We start from the raw sequence: 18165 nt of genomic DNA, 5'->3' as shown, positions 1-18165 counted from the left end.
AACAAGAAGGATTTTTCCTGGAGCCATATCCCAGGATGAGTTGACATTATATGGCCTGTTTTATACACACGAGAATAAATTTAAGATATAGTAACTTTTTAGCATTCATGATTGGCATTATATTGGAAATCTTTCGGCATACATGATCATTCAATCTCTTTATCTTTTTTTCAGGATCATCGATATTTGGCAGTTTAGACGCCGGAAAAATTGATTGCTTCAATACATGATCACCTCTCGCAATTAAGTTAACTGCCTAAGTGTGTAATTTTATGTGTATCTAATGGGTAGCTTATAAGCAATCTGCAATCTGCAATCTTTTACCTGATGAGCTGGCTTTTAAAATCAAAGTTAGATGGGTCCAAACATATGGTATCAGTCAAATAAATTAGAACGGAGTAGTTAGACACTACACTCTAATATCAGACTAGCGGGAGGCTTGAGCAGCTTATAAGCAGTCCGCAACCTTTCGCCTTATGAGCTAATTTTTGAATTATAACTAAGTGGAGCCGGAATAATATGGACTTACAAGATCACATAATATGATAGCCTAAGGTTGTCGTACATACAACTGGATGCAATTTTGTATCATATTCTTCATTTTAACTTTTGAGTGGTAAAATGCTTTTGTCTTTTTGAAATCAAAATGCATTTAAAGATGTGTCATTCCCTTGTTCCATCCGTATCTATGAAAATGCACTTTGGAAAAAACACAGTAGCTTCCTGCCTATGATTCCATTGCACAAGCTTCGATTCAAGAAATTGGTTCCACTTTAATCTGGTACCTAGACTGCACAACCCTGAACAGAATGTCGGCATCCAACTCAAGATATTACTGTTTTTGAGGAAAACTAAAGAAGAATGATAGACTAAAGACAACAGAAAGCAAATAGATTTTTTCCAGCACAGTTTCGAAAGAAAGAAAATACCCAAAATAAGCCCACCCACCTTGTAGAATCGTCAGTCAAAGCAACACTGACATATAAGGTGGAAAACGACACTGACTCAACACTGCAAAATTTGTAACAAAAGAAAACTTTATCATCATTTGTCCACATGTTTAAGTTGCTTTATATAAACTACAGAAGATGTTTTTATAGGAAAAGTCCTTGTGTTGTCCTTGTTCAAGACAAAGATAGCCTCTGTTAAAGTGTGTCCTGAAAAGTGTGGTTTCACCACCTCAAACGGAGGGTCCTCAACGAGTATCTAATTAACAGAATGAAACAATGAATAGAAAAGGTATTCTGCTACTTTTATATTCCTTTCACTTTACTGAAAGTATTTAACATGAAAAGGAAAACCATTTTCAGGAGATTCCAATGCCTTTTTCTTTTTGTAAGTTTCTATTGGAAAGCAGTTAAAAGAAGAAAGTTGGTGGGAGAACTACTTGTATACTTCTGGCATGTAATAAAGAAAACATAATTGTAAAGTGAAACAAATTACTTTCTAACCAAAATGAAAATCAAAGAATGCCATTTAGTTGCATCAAGAACGACACCTACAAATCCACCTCCAAGATTTATTCAGAAAAATTCAAAATCTAAATAAGGACCAGATGATCTATCCGAATCAGAAGCAGCCTTCTCGTTTGCATATGACGATGACTTGCAAGATTGTTTAAAAAATGTAAGATCAACTGGTTTAGGAATCTCTGGAGGATGAGTACTTCGAATGAGAGCCCAGTTAACGCTTTCAAAGAAAGGATGTTGTTTGATCTCTGTAGCACCTCTTTTAAATCCTAGTCTTTTTTGAGGATCCTTCATAAGTAGACCTCGGATCAAATCTTTTGCAGCAAAACTAACTGTTGATCCCTCAGGGAACTTTAGAGGTTGACCGACAACATTAAATAATGTCTCTCTATTTCCATTGCCTTTAAATGGTGTCTTCCCGTGAAGTAACTCGTACAGAAAAATCCCAAATGTCCACCAATCAACAGCACTACCATGACCGTCGCCTCTAATTATTTCTGGGGCTAAATATTCATGTGTTCCAACAAAGGACATAGATCGAGCTGCAGTTGGCTCTGCGACCAGCACAGGAAGTGAACCAGCAGACACCACGGGTGTACGATCACCTCTCGTTTTGGTTGTTTTTTGGTTGAGGAGACGAGGCTTAAAACACGAAGGTTGAAAGCATGAAGGCTCTACACAGACAGGTAATTTGCACGCTGGATCAATGCATGATGGCTGGATACAGTATGAAGAGATAGCACAAGATGGCTCATCGCTGGATCTTAAAAGGGTGGGACTAACACAACATCTCAACGACAAATCAAAATCTGACAGCATTATATGGCCATCTTCCCTCACCAAAACATTTTCAGGCTTTAAATCTCTGTATACAACGCCCATCATGTGTAAATACTCAAGGGCGAGCAACACCTCTGATACATAAAACCTGCCACCAGGAAAAGGAAAAAAACTCTTTATGAGACTTCAAAATAGACAGAAAATTGGAAGTTTAATACCAAAATTGAGACCAAATAAAATGCACTGTTGCATGGCATTAAGGTCCAGTTAGAATAGATCATGTTCCCCATTTAAATTCATCTCAGACCATCATTATACTATAGACCATGCTTAAATATTTCAAGTATAATTACAAGATTCTGAATTTCCATTTTTTCATGGATTTTATGAAAGCAAAGTGAATAACCTTATGCTTCAACAGTGGCTAATACTAAGTGAAAGTGTTAACAAACTGCATTCCTAGGATTTGAAATTAGGGACACAAACGATCGAAAGTAATGAGCAATCACCATTAAAACTCTAATGTCACACACGCTGCCAGGGGCGAAGCTATGTGTGGCTAAGGGTGGTCAACTGAACACCCTTTGCCGAAATATTACATTGTGTATAGACTGAGATATTACTTGTTTGTTAGTCATCAAAAAATAGATTTTGAACACCCTTGCATAGCCCACTGACAAAAGGTGTTCAAAAACACCCTTATTGAATTTTCTGGCTTCGCCACTGCATACTGTATAGGGAACTCAAGGAAAATCAGCAAGCCAGACCCGTGATGAAATGACTAGCAGCAGAGCACTAAGTTTATCAAACAACATCTAGCGACATAAGACACTTAATCCAGATACCTATGGTACTACGTGAAACAAAGAAACAAATACAAATTGAAAATTTTGGTACGTATGCAGTCAAATTGGCAATTACACAGTTGAAAATTGCAGAAACTAGAATAAAAGACAAACCTTGCAGCTTGTTCTGTAAAATGTTTGCCGGGCTGGCGCTGCCTGAGCAAATGAAGATCTCCTCCACTACAGAACTCCATCAGCAAACACGAAAACTTCTCTGTTTCGAAATGTGAATAAAGGGTTGGGAGGAACGGATGGTCTAACAAGCCCAAAATTTCCCTCTCAGTTTGAGCTCTCATCACCTTCTTCCGCCCAGCTAACATCCCTTTGTCCATTACTTTCATTGCAAACAAGCATCCCATCCCCCTTAACTCTGCCAAATAAACGCTCCCAATATCGCCAAATCCAAGCTTTTTCAAAAGCCTAAAATGGGCCAAGCCCAACTCTCCATTTTTCCCTTTGACGCATTGTATTGCATCCCACCGAATATCGTTACCCTTGTGAGGTTTTGATGCACAAATGCCCCTGAAACTAGCCTCATTTGGGTCAGCACTGTTGCAATAACTAACTGAACTAAAACTGGTATTTTCACTGTCAACATATTCAACAGCCTTTTCCAATTCAACATTCAAAGATTCCATTTTTTTCCCTTCAAAACCACCATCAGAACTCAGTTTACTGCCTATGCTATTATTCTCAGATAGGGTAAAGCTAGTACTACAAAAATCAATGCTAGTACTGTTAGTATTGCTAATACTAAGGTCTTGGAAACTGACCTTGAGAGAAGTGGGCTCAGTGTCTATGCTATTATTGGCTTCTCCTCTATTATTCATGACTGACTATAGGGACGAAAGACACCTGTTTGATGAAATGACTGAAAGAAGTAGAAATGAGATTTGGGGTTTAAAGCCTAAAGAGTTTGGCAAAAGGAGGGAAAATGAATGGTGGTCAAATGGGGTTTTGGTGACGCCGAGGTAGTCAAAGAGAAATGAGAGAGAGAATATGCTAAAACTTGTGCATATAAGGACTCAAAAGGGTATTCAAATTTGAATGGGTAGTCATCTATTTACACACTCCTAGAAATCAAACAGCTTGAGACAAAATATATAGGACCAGTTACAGTTAAATATACACCCACTCTATTTAATACAACGATTTGTGTGTTTGTGTTGGGAGTAACAAGGATGCAAAAGCCTATCACATTTTTATAAACATAAACAACCCAACCCACAATTTTTAATGCCATATTGCCCAAGTCTGTCACTTCTTGTTGCACATAAAGTGCAATGTGGGCCAATTAGGTCTTCTTCGATTTCTATTGAGTACTTATTTTTTTTGGTTTTGGGGGGGGGGGGGGGTAACAGTTTATAGTGCCAAGATAATCTCAGTCCCCAGATATTTGAATACTTATCTGAGTTGTATTTAGCATCCAGAAGGAACTAGTTTTCAGTAACAATAATTCAAATATTATTAATCCAACTAGTAATTGAATGTTTACCAGTTCATTCGATAAATATAGATACTCTTATATTTACTTGTTCCCAATTTTGTTGAGAATCACTAATTATTATTTCTATGTGTTCAAATAGTGAAATGGTTTCTTGCAGAAATATAAGATAATGATACATATAATGAAACTGATATGGACGGTCCCTTTTTAAGATTCAGTATAACAACAACAAAAAAAAAAAAAAAAGTGATAGATAGGGGTGGATTGGTTAGAAGTCCATTACTAAGATGGTCACTCAACTATTCGAAATTATCTACCAAAATCATCTTTCTTTCGTTTGTAACAACAAAGTCACTTAACTATGCCAATAGCACTCAAAATGTCACTCAATTAGATTTCTCAAATTTTTGATCGCCAAATACCTATTTTACCCTCTAAATTATTAATTTTTATCTTCTTTTTTTTTTTTTAGCTTTTTAATATAATAATTTTTTTCTCTTTTTAATTTATATTATGGACTTACCTTAGAATAAATAAATTTTATTTTTAAATTAAAAAAAATTAAAATAGCATTTAAGGATATATAATGTTAGAATAATAAAATATTGAGCATAGTAGAAAGTTAATTAGAACAATTTGTTCATAATAATAATTTTGATATTAACAAAAAAACTCAAAAAATTATTTACACAATAGAGAATAAAAGAAAATAAAAGTTTTAAAATATATATTCCATGCACGTACTATAGAAAATAATTATTTAAAGGTATTTTTGTAATATACATTACATATTCTTGAATATTATGCCCAATTATATTATTATTTCGACATTATATATGCTAGAAAAATATTTTTTTTATTTTTAAATAAAATATTTTGTTCTATAGGTAAGTCTAAATGTTGATTAAAAAGAGAAAAAATTATAATATTAAAAGGGCAAAAAAAAAGCAAAAGATAAAAGTTAATAATTTAGAGAGTAAAATATGTATTTATTTGGCTATCTAATATTTGATAAATCTGGTTGAGTGACCTTCTGAGTGTTATAAGCATAGTTGAGTGACTTTGTTATTACAAACGAAAGAAAGATGACTTTGGTAAATAATTTTGGAAAGTTGAGTGACCGTATGAGTAATGGACTCGATTGGTTAGGTTGCTAACAATAAAACTAGTCAGCAATTTTGAATCTCAGTCCTCCAAAATTTAAATATTTCTCAGAACTTATTGACAATTCAATGATCCAGAAGGAACTAGTTTTCAGTACCAATTTTGACCACGAAAAAGTTGAAGTCCCAACTATGTTCAATACATATTGTTTCAATTCAAATATCATTAATCCTACTAGTAAGTGAATATTTACCTGTTCATTCAATCAATATAGATGCATTCATGTTAACCTGTTCCCGACTAAGTTCAGAATCAATTTCAACCATTGTTTTAAAAGGCGTGAGGCGGGGCGTTTTATTTGATACAGGACGAGACGTAAGTCTTGGGACGTGGGGCGTAAGCCCCACATATCTTTATTTTTTTAATTTATAAATTAATAATATAGCATTGTAAAACAAAAAATATAAAAAGTACATTCAAAGTTCAAGAAAACTGAAAAAATTAAAGAAACTCATAGAAAATAAAATATCTAGCAGGTTTTACAAATATAAAAAATGCATTACTAATAAATCAACTATAACGTCTTAAAGCAGAGAAGGATCTTATGCCACCGGTGACCGGCCTTGCTGTATCTAAAATGACTTCGAGCATCCAGCTTCACCACTGCCGCCTGCTCTTTCCTTCTTTGGCACTTCCGAGTAGCAGCTTTATCGGGAAATTTCTCATCTTAGTAGGAGCTTTCCAAAGAAATAGCTTAGTAGCCATGACCGGATACTCCTATCCCACCATGCCTGGCCCTTTATCTTACCTTAAGAAGAAAGAGAATAAAATATTATTTAATCGTGGAAATGACATGTCAAACGTACCTATCAGAATCGGAACACGAAGGATTCAGTATAGCAGCCCTGGTTCGTTTGCGCTGCGCGTTCCCGCTGGACTTTCTTCATCCCCCTCTATCAAAATGATCAAAAAAGGACCTCTCTAGTTACAGAGAAAGATAATAAGATGCTTACTTCTTTCAATGTACATAATTTTGTATTAACTTCCATACTGAATCAATCTGGAACTCCAGATGTGTAAGTAGCGGCCATCTCTACCACGTCCTCCTTAACGTCCCTTGTTATCTCGTGCAGAATTCTTCCTCTGTTGAGGCTTCTGCTGGTCATCTTTACCAGCTCTATCTCCTCTCCTGCCACCCCGACCTAATTCATGATAAGCCCACCAACTGTTTAGTCGGGTGGCGGTCGTTAGGTCACCTATTTTGAATCGGGGATACTTCTGCGTTATCGGCCTTTGCAAACGGGGTCGGCATGAGACGTCTGTTCTCTTTTTTAGAACATGTGCCTTACTACGGAGTTCGGGATTTCCTTTCAATCCACATCGAAAAATTTAGGCTTTCTCTACTGGGAGTCATCAAAGGAGGAATGGGCATACGCATACCCCTTTCCTATTTTGCTTTGCCGCCTATTAAGAGAGAGAGGTCTATGAACTTGTGCTTCAACTTTCACTGGCGGGCTTTCATCATCCATATCCTCTGCTGCGGGCGTAGTCGACTTCTTGGGGGGTGTAGGCGGCATTTTCGGCCAAGACATTCAAATAGCTCTAGCTAGATTCTCAAGCTCTGATAAACCCACAACTGTTCCGAGAGTTACGAAGGAAGTTTCGAGCTCATATTGGTCATGGGTTTAGAACGGGAATTGAATTCTATGAGATTGATTCTCCTGTTGTTCCTCAGTAGCTCAGTGGTAGAGCCCAATCCGGAAACCGAAGGATTGAGGCTGACAACAAACATTGATTCATCTGTGCCAATGAGAAGGGGGCTTCACCTGGCCAGGTTGTCGAGGACACGTCTGAAGAGGAGGCGAGGCTCAGAGTGAGACGAGTCAGGGATCCAGAATGACTTCACTGAATGATCACCAAGAAAGAAAGACGCTTTACGCAACATTATAATTTCTAAAAAATATTATTAAACTGCATATTTTACCTCCTTAATAATAAATACACTATAAATTTTATCAATACTATAATTTAAAATTATTACTCCTTCATGAGTAAATACAAAATTATTTTTAAATAGCAAAATAATAGACGTATAATAATTTTGAGAGACATTGAACTAAGTCATGAAGATCTAGCAAGTAAAAATATAAATTTTGGCTATCTATTTTTTGAAAAAAATATTCAAATGATATACATCTCATAATGTTCTCAATTAATAAATATGCAACATTATGCTTCGTTATTTGAGTTATTCAAAATTTTCATATTTATATATATATGAAAGAACTTTAATTATTCAGTTGTTACGAAATTTTGAGAGTAAAAAGTACTAATTAGTGAATACCACACATGATTTGCATAAGAACTGTTGAGCGAGCCCAGGATGTTGAGCTTTATGCGTATTTTGGGCGCATAGTCGGGCGTTTCAGGGCGTAAGCCTCACAGAACTAAGCCCCACACATAAGTCTAAAGGCGTTTTGATAGTGCCCCACCTCGAAACGAGTCCCGAGGCGAGTTCCAAAAAATCCTTTTAAAATACTGATTTTAACTACCTATACAAAACCGTCTTTTCTAGAAATACAAAATAGCATTACCTACAATAGATGAAAAAATAAGTCACCCGCTCGACTCCTAGAGCGGTCTAGTGCAATGGGTTGTTTCTGTTTTTTTTTAATTATAAAAAAAATAGAAATTAATGATACAAGTAAAAGAGTAAAACCTACTTAGCAATCTTGAGATGACGAGGATGATTTGAATAAAAAAAGTGAAGACGGTGATGCACATTGATTTTCAATAACAGTTTGTTTGGCCAAGTTTCTCCAAGGTGAAAAGTATTTTTTTTTTTGAAAAAAAGTGTTTTTATTGAAAAAAAAAGTATTTTTTTTCTTCTAAAGTTGAAGTGTTTGGCCAAGCTTTTAGAAGAAAAGAAAGTGCTTTTGAGTAGAAGCAGAAATAGTTTTGGAGAAGTAGAAAAAAGTAGCTTTTTCTAGGAAGCACTTTTTTGAGAAGCACTTTTGAAAAAATACACTTAGAAGCACTTTTTAAAAACTTGGCCAAACACTAATTACTGCTTAAAGTACTTTTCAAATTAATTAGTCAAATACAAACCGTTTCACACCAAAAGTACTTTTGAAAAAAACGCTTCTCAATTTTTTCACCATGGCCAAACATGATATAAGTTGGAATTAATGATTGGTTCCATTGGGAGTCAAACGGCGGAGCGTTTGAAATGGCGCTGATGCTATCTAAAGATTTCGAGTTAGAAATTATGTTCGTACAGTTCGGATTAGCTATGAGAATTTCGGTTTGAATTTTTTATTTTCGAATTGAATAAATGACCATCCAAATTCAATCCAAATAAGTTCAGATTGAATCGGATTTTTTAAGTTCGGTTTCGAATTAATCGGTTTGGATATTATGAATTTTCGGTTTTGAGTGTATAAGTTGAGATGTTTCTACTTTTTATAAAAATGAGTATTCAAATAAAGTACTCATGTTAAATTACCTAAAAAGTCTCTCATTCTTGTGCCAATCATCCATAAGATAATTAATACAGCTGATAAGAAGCAACACTTGTAAAATCATGTCCAAATAGAAAGTATTCTCACATTAACTTAGTAATTAATATCAAATTAAATATATGATATAATATCTAATGGGTAGGGTATTGAACTTATTACTATTGACATATAGATAATTGACTAAATATAAAGTATAAAAATATCGAATTTTCGGATATCCAAAAATCCGAAGTACCAAATCCAATATCCAAAATTTAAAAATTAAATCCAAAATCCAAACCAAAAATCTAAAATTTTGGATTTCGGTTAGGATTTTGGATTTGCCCAAACTATACCCATCCCTACTTTGTACTCTCTCCATTTACTTCTACTTGTCCACTATACTAAAAATATATTTTTATTTTTACTTGTCCATTATACTAAATCAAGAGAAAGACAATTTTTTTTTCTTCCATATTTTACTCGTATCATTAACTACTCATTCTCCAAATCATTTCTCAAAACTTTTATAAATATTATCATTATTATCGATAAAATTATAAAATACATATTTCATTTATTATTTCTTAAGGAGTGTGAAAAGTTCAAAGTGAACGGAGGAAATAGTACAATGGTAGTGTAGCTTTTGTTAATGGTACGACCGCAATCACCGTCATTTGCTTGAAATCTATTGCTCATATTAAGAAACCGAAGAAGAATTAGCCCAAATAGCCGCTTACATAATTGCTTAAATTAAAAACAGCCATCAAATATATAATATATGTATAATTCATGTATTGTATTTGTCTATGTATAATAAGTATATAATCTATGTTTACCGGCCAGAAAATATAATTTTCAGCGAAAGGCAGTGGCAGATTCAAATTTTTTAACTCATGGGTGCTTAGCTATTTTTCCTCTGAATTTGCTACTGAGGTTGGGTGCTTAGTGAATATATTTATATGTATTGCTAGTTTTTCTATGTAAATTATGTCGGGTTCCAAAGTAAATGGGTGCTTGGGCACCCATAACCTTAAACATAGATTCACCATGGACAAAAGGGTGAACTCCCTTCTGCCCACCTAACTCCGTTCCTTGATGATATTCTACTTCCACGTATTAAAATTATGAATCCGCAAAATTTGTCCTACAAGTGAAAGGAGAGGGGTGTTTACATGGAAAATATATAGGTAAAATACATAAAGACCCCATTAAATTTGTCCAAAAAATAGGTTTGAACACTTAAGCTAAACAGGTGATTATTTATCCCTCTAAATTTATTTGGAGTGAATTATTTCCGTCCTTGAAATACTAATACCAGTCTCACAATATGAGATGTTTTACACATATACGCCACGTCAAAACCACGTTAGCATCAGCGCCACGTCAGAAATCTTTTATTTTTGGTATTTCCTATTTTCCTGTTTTCTTGCTCATAGTTTACACTAATAATTTTAATTAACCATTAAGATTTGTTTCATCTCTCAGTCACCAGAGAGACAAGAGAGCACCAAGGGAGAACAAAGATTTGTTTTTTTTTGTTGGTTCAATAGTATCTCATGAAAGATTCACCATTGTTCCCTTTTAGCTTTATTTTTAGCAAATCTATTACCCTTCTCCGCCCAAAGAACCCACTTACCTCTTTGTTCATGTTGGATTATTCTACGTGCAATTGTATTTGCAAAGTCTTGGGTTGTGATCAATTCTCAAGAAAAATACTGTATATTCCGGCGAAAATGAGCTTTTAATTGAGGTGAACTGTTGTTGGGATGATTTTATTAGTTTTTGGGGAATCTTTTGGGGAAGAAAAATAATAATATTCTATCTTCTATAAATGGAAAGATATTAAAGAAAAGAAGTAGGAAAACAACAAGAAGAAGAAACTGATCTGAAGAAGAAACGGGGAGAAGGAGAAAGAAGGGGGTGGTTGAAGAGATCGGAAGAAGAGAAAGAAAGGGGCCCACTTTTTTATATTTTCTTTATGTCACGCGTTTAATTATTTTTTTCTTTTTATTTTTTTGTCACATAAGCTATTAAGGTGGAATAAAATTTCACTCACAATGTATTTAGGGGGTTAAAACTTAAAAATTACCAGTTTAATTTAGGTGTTCAAACCTTTTTTTTAGGACAAGTTTAATGAGATCTTTATGTATTTTGCCAAATATATACTTTAGTTTTGGACTCGGTCCATGCATCACATGACGTGTGTCTTTTACTTCTTGGCTTTTCATTTAATCATAGTTAAGTGATACAATATATATTTTACTTCAATTTATCACTCAATAGTAAATTAATCAGAGCCTTCAAGCGTTAGCATTGCACTACAGCCTGGAGAGAACTATTTCTTGAAGACTATATATGTTTTGCAGAAAAAGAAATAAAGAAAGAAAAACTCTACGTTGATTAGCTCAACCCTACCTCATATACAATAAGCCTGTGGCAAAATGCCAGGGCTCATTTATGATATACAGCCTTCCATTGGAAGATAAATCATACTTTAAAGGGAGAGGTAAAACACCTGTTCTCTTTAAGGTTGTTTTCTTATTTTCAAAGATTGTCTATGTAAAAGACTTGAAGTAAAATCAAAGAAGGATTTGGACCACTTCTATTAATATCCCAACTATAAATACATTCTTAATTTAGCTCCTTACATTCGTCAAAATTGCAAATTACCAGGATGAAGTTTTCATCGATATCTCCAACAATCCTTCTCTTCTTGATATGGCACTTCATTACATCAGGTATTTAAGATAACTCAAATGTAGTTGCTGTTTTAAAATTTCTTTTTTCCCCTTGAATCTTTTCTTTAATTCATTTTAATTTATCCATATCTCCAGCCATCCTTTGACGGTTGAAAATGCTACAAATGGCTCTCTTTTTTTCAAAGCTTAAGCAGGCATTTGCACAATATTTGGTTGAATAAAAAAAAGTATTTAAATTTAGAAGTTGAAAAAGAGTACTAGAAAATTGATGTTTGGACATGAATTTCATTGAAAAAAATAAAATGAAAAAGTAAAAATTGAACATTTATGACAATTTATTATTTAGCTTAAATACTCCCAAATATTTTTTTTAATATTTTACCTGTATTTTGAATTGGCTTTAAGCTATATAAACTGGCATAGAATGCAAAAGCTTTTTACTAGGTTAATATAGTTGACATATTACAGTATAGTTATCAAGTTATCAATTAATGCTTATTATTGAAATTTACCTATAGTTATCTTATAAATGATCTCATTTTATGAATAGATGTATATGGACGAAACATAAACTCTTTCAAATACTTACTAAAGTTTAGTATTTATAAAACTTGGTATAATTTTTATATAGGTAAACTCGGAGAGGTGGAGGCATGCACCATCTACATCAATAACAAATGCCCCTTTCCTATATGGCCAGCAACAGCTCCAAATGCAGGCCATCCAGTTATAGCAAACGGCAGCTTCTACCTTCCGCCAGGCCGAATTCGCAGAATCGGTGCCCCAGGGGATTGGAGCGGACGCATTTGGGCTCGAACTGGTTGCAATTTCGACGATCCCACCAATCACAAACCTGCCTGTGAAACTGGCGATTGTGACGGAAAACTCGAATGTGAAGGAACCATAGGCCTTCCTCCAGTTACACTAGTAGAAATGTCTATACAATTTGACAAAAGACAACCAAGTTTCTATGATGTGAGCTTAGTTGACGGATATAACCTCCCTGTTTCTGTAACATCAAAACCTTCAGCATCAAAGTGCGTCATTGGAAGTTGCTCGAGAAACTTGAATGCCATGTGCCCATCAGAGCTTCAGGTTTGTTGAATTGTATAACCATCTCATCTAAATACTTAAATTATCAGGGAAGTACACTTTAAGACGCATAGTTTTATGTTTTTGACAGGTTATAAATGATGAAGGACAAGTGGTGGCGTGTAAAAGTGCTTGCTTGGCATTCAATCTCGACTCATTTTGTTGCAGGAACAAATATGGGAGCCCCGACAAATGCAAGCCAAGTGTGTACTCGAGTTTGTTCAAGAAATCTTGTCCCTCTTACGTTACTTATGCTTTTGACACACCTTCACCTGTGGTTGGCTGTTCATCCGATCAATTTGTCATAACTTTCTGTCCAGATAAATGGGGCACCGAACAATATTCGTCTACTTGATTGAATTGTTCCTCCTCGTTTTACTATTGCGGCTTCTCCCTTATACAATCAGCAATCATGTTAATCTTTAGTTAGATGTAATAGTGTCATCTTGTACACAAAATAATCTTGAGTCTACATTCTGATCAACTCCTTAGTAAATTATAGCAGCATGGCTAGAGTGGGTTACTATTTACTAGGTTCCCCACCGGCCATAGTGCTTTATTTTCATCAATAAGATAAATGAATACAACCTTCTATTCTTTTTTTCCTTATAATTTCTATTGTGCAGTGAAAGATAATATCAACATGAATGTCAAGGCTTCATTTAACACAAAACAATATCACTATAGAATATAGTTACCGAGTTCCTGATAAACTAATAAAACAGATACGCCAACTTTGTTTAGGTTAGGCTTCAAAACTGTAAAATGAAATTGTAAAGTGACCAGATTTTATTTAATTGTGTTGAAAATGAGGACGGGTATCAAACAGTAGTTATCTTTATACAAAGTCTTACTAAATACATATTAGGTTATTTCAAGAGAAAATTTTATATAAAGTTATCATCACTCTATGATTCATCAAAAATTTAACTGAATAAAGTTTATGACAACCTTCAAACAATTAATTTCTCATATGATCTTATGCTTGGCTTTGTAAATTACTGAAATCTGCCACTACTAGAAATACGCTAAAAATCGATCAAAAAAACCAATAAAAGTTGGTCGGTTATGGCCAATTACCGACCAAAACGCGACCATTAGGGTATGGACGGTGTTTTGATGGTCGGAATGGCTTACCGACCAAAGTTGGTCGGAAATTACCGACCAACATTGGTCGGTAGCTTAAAATGACCATCTGACAAGTTTACGTACTTACCGATCAACTTTGGTCGGAAACATATTTTATTAATTTAATTTTACCGACCAAAGTTGGTCGGAAATTACCGACCAACATTGGTCGGTAGCTTAAAACCACCATCTGACAAGTTTACGTACTTACCGACCAACTTTGGTCGGAAACATATTTTATTAATTTAATTTTACCGACCAAAGTTGGTCGGTTTAACTAACTTATATTTTTTTATTAATTATTAAAATTAAAAAAAACCGACCAACTTTGGTCGGTAACTGAATATATATATATATATATATATATATATATATATATATTTAAAATAATTAAAATAAAATATTACCGACCAACTATGTTCGGTAACCTCAACAGTGCAGGCAAAATACCAACCAAAGTTGGTCGGTAATGTTGAATTCAGGGAATTCAATGTTCATTAACCGACCAACTTTGGTCGGTATTTTGGAATAATTATTTTTTAATTAAAATTCGATCAACGTTGGTCGGTTTTTCTGGGTTTAATTTTGGCATAAAATGCCTGTTTTGGCAGCTACACCACCTGCCAGCATACCAATAAACCTAATAATAACAACAACACAACAACAACAACTAAAACATTCAATAAATACTTTTAAACTAACAAATTAAAGTTCAATTGAACATAAAAATCCAAAACCAAGTTAAAACTAATTACAACTAGTTCAAAACTTGTTCTATTTGTCTACTTCAAAGTATATAAAAGTCAAGGGGTATTTTCTACAACATCATCACCACCGTCTGATGAACTTTCATTTACAAGACGGTATAGAGAACGGACTTATGGAGGACGGGAAGAACGATCACTGAGAGGACGGGAGGAACGATCACGAGCAGGACGGGAGGAACGATCACGTGGAGGTCGACCCTCTGGAGATGACTCACGAGACCAGGGCAACAGAAAAGCTCCACTAGATAGGAGAGTTCTGATCTGAGCTTGCATGCCAAGGAATTGAGCATCTCTAAGCCTTTCTCTTTCCTTGGCCTCTTCTAGCTCGGATGTGAGCTTTGTCACTGTCTCCCGCATAGCGGAGAGGCTCTCCCTATTAAGTTCCTCGCCTTGCGAGGAAGTCTCTATTCCTTGCATTCCACACTTATAGCGATGGAAGAATTTAGTAGGAAGCCCGTATACCTTCCCCCATTTTAGACCGCCAACAGAATCCAACCATATTCTTTCAGCATCCTCGTCCGAAAGTTGGGTTGGCTCACCCGATTCACCAGCTGGATGACTACGGATGAATTCCTCCACGTTACTTTGGTAGCGACCCTATATTATTTTAAATTAAATCAGTATTTCAAATTTTTTATAAAAGTAAATTATAATACTTAAAGAAAATTGAAAGCTTACATATTCAGTCGAGGCCCGGTCCTCGATCCACTTATATTGATCCCCCTCTTTCTTCTTCTTCTTCTTCAAAATATGCGTCTCCTTGAATAGCTCATCATGACTCATTAGACGCCCATACTTCTTTTCCTGAAAATAAATTAATTTAGTTAATAAACAGAATAGATATACTTAGAAAAGTAAAATAATTTAAGCAATTACGTACCAGTGTGCAAGGAGCCTCCCTTCTCGGATGTGCGAGCTTTCTTTCCTTTTTCGCTCCTCTCTAAGAACTCCGCGTTAAGCCATTGCCTTTGCAAATTATTCCACAAATTCTCAAGTAACCATCCAGGCCTCTTGTTCTTCTTTCTAGCATTCGAGAAAGCATCCGCCAATCTCTTGCGAGCTTTATGATAAAAATTTGCAGCCACTTCCGCGCTATAGAGGTCTTCCCATACACACTTGCTCTGCATTTCAAAATTTAATTATTAGATGGAAATATCATAAATATAAATTATTAAACTATTTAAAAGAATATTTATACCTTAAATTGATTGAAAATTTGCTCCTCAGCGAGAATGGGCAATCAGTCCAAGTCGCATAAGGGCCATCATAAAGCTTTCTGATAGCATTGGTGATTATCTTCGTAGTCTTATTACCTAGCCTGAACCTGCAATTTAACAATAAAAATACATTAATATCTTAGTAAAAATGTTACAAATTAATAGACGCAAAAATAATGAATAACACTTACCCATCACCCCTCAGGTACTATAATGATCATGCCATATCGATCATAATGCACTACCTCGTCATCAACATCCGAAGCATGTGTATCAGAGGCATGTGTAGATGGTGCAGGCGGGTCAGAGCTACTACCTCGCAGGCGAAGACCTGCAATAGATGGAGTCGATGATAAAGATGGTTGCGATCCTTTTGACTGCGACATAGCTGGATGCGACCCAAGTGGCTGTGATACTGATGGTTGTGACCCAAATAGCTGTGATCCGAGTGGTTGTGACATGGATAGATGTGATCCATGTGGCTATGAGGATGCTGGACTGTATGTCAGACGTATAGTCCTATGGCCCTGTGATGGAAGACCAGGTGTCTGAATGAAGGTGTATGGCTCGTGATGCTGTGTCAGCTCAGTATAGACGTGTGGTGGAGGATAATACATAGGCATCTCTGAAAAGGGTGGACAAGAGGGACTATTATTTTCTACCCTCCTCTTTCCCTTCCTACCCTTTTCTCGACCCCGAGAACTAGTAGGGTCATTGTTACCTTGACCCTTGCTTTCCATCTGCATAATATAATACACATTTAGATTGAAACATATAAGAAACTAGCTATAAAACGAGAGTGCTTTAAAAAACTAACTTTTTAATCATCATCGACGTATTGTTCCTCGTCCGAGAATTCTTCGTCCTCACTTGTTTGAGCTTCATCGGTTGATTATTCATCCTCATTTTCTATAATTGTTACTTCATTTATATCAACTTCTTCCAATGTGCGTTCAGGATGTTCCAAATCATTTTCTAACTTATCGTCCACTATTTGGTGAACACTGGAGATATCGTTTTGATATGCAACATCTAACACATTCTCGACTTCCACCCTACCTACAGGCTTAGTTTTTATTACAACCCACCAATCGGACTTATTCCGCCGCAATGGATAAGGAGCATAATACACTTGCCTAACGTTATGTGCAATTATGAAAGGATCATAGCGATCATACTCCCTCGTATGATTAACCTCAATTATGTTGTATTGGTTGTGTACTCTTGTACCTCTTGTTGGATTTGGGTCAAACCACTTGCATCTAAAGAGTATCAATTTCTTATATGGCCAACCTGTATATTCTAGTTGTAATATTTCTTTGACCACACCATAATAATCAATATCTCCAACTTGGTTGCCATCACCACCTTGAACCCACACCCCGCTGTTGTTGCTATTTTTATTTTTAGAGCAATCCTCTGTATGAAACTTATAACCATTCACTACGTACTTAGACATTGTTGTGACCAGCCCGGGTCCCCAAGATATATCTTTCAAAAATTGATTTACAACATTATTTGGTTTATTTACCTACAAAGTGTTAACAAAATTCATAAGTTAGCACAACTTATGAATCAATTTTTATACATTCACTACGTATATATATATATATATATACTTACAAACTATTTGAACCACGTATCAAATCTCGTATATACAGCATCATGGCCAAATTGACCCACGAAGTGACTGTGACACATCAAATATTTTTAGTAGTTGCATCAATAAGTAGTCACCGTAAATTTTACATTTTGATAACTAATAAATCAATACTTACTTGAGAAATGGTATAACTTCGAGATAATTTAGCAACACATGAAGTGTAGCTGACTTGTACTCCATATCACTCAAACTTCTTTTTCTAACATCCTTAGAACATCGGCCTGGTTGATTGAATATGGACATTGGTGGATATAATGGATCATTCACACATTCGACAGTGTGCCTATTGGGGCTATTCCTAGAACATGGCACGTTACTCTCAAAATAATAAGAACAAAAATGTGCAGTTTTCTTTGCAAGATAAGCTTCGCATATAGATCCTTCAATCCTATTCCTCTGCTTAACAAATTATTTTCATTTTCCAATTGTCCTACATAATGTCATGTTAGCC

General features: G+C 35.1%; 2 protein-coding genes across 2 annotated transcripts; one reads left to right on the top strand and one right to left on the bottom strand.

Moving 5' to 3' along the window:
* Positions 1 to 1375: 1375 nt before the first annotated feature.
* Positions 1376 to 4244, bottom strand: LOC104112421 (serine/threonine-protein kinase D6PK). Its single transcript, XM_009622340.4, has 2 exons — positions 3209 to 4244; positions 1376 to 2397 (listed from the first exon to the last, which is right to left on the bottom strand). Exons 1-2 carry the CDS (start codon positions 3922 to 3924, stop codon positions 1524 to 1526), a joined length of 1590 nt encoding a protein of 529 aa, XP_009620635.1. The 5' UTR covers positions 3925 to 4244; the 3' UTR covers positions 1376 to 1523.
* Positions 4245 to 11735: 7491 nt separating this feature from the next.
* Positions 11736 to 13551, top strand: LOC104112422 (thaumatin-like protein). The gene is made up of 3 exons (XM_009622342.4): positions 11736 to 11886; positions 12479 to 12942; positions 13031 to 13551. The coding sequence occupies exons 1-3, from the start codon at positions 11823 to 11825 to the stop codon at positions 13292 to 13294; spliced, it is 792 nt and encodes a 263-aa protein (XP_009620637.1). The 5' UTR covers positions 11736 to 11822; the 3' UTR covers positions 13295 to 13551.
* The last annotated feature ends 4614 nt before the right edge of the window (positions 13552 to 18165 follow it).

Source organism: Nicotiana tomentosiformis, chromosome 2 (genome assembly GCF_000390325.3).
Source record: "Nicotiana tomentosiformis chromosome 2, ASM39032v3, whole genome shotgun sequence".
Lineage (NCBI taxonomy): Eukaryota > Viridiplantae > Streptophyta > Magnoliopsida > Solanales > Solanaceae > Nicotiana > Nicotiana tomentosiformis.
The sequence above is the reverse complement of the archived record's forward strand: the minus strand, read 5'-3'. Positions and strand labels throughout refer to the sequence as shown.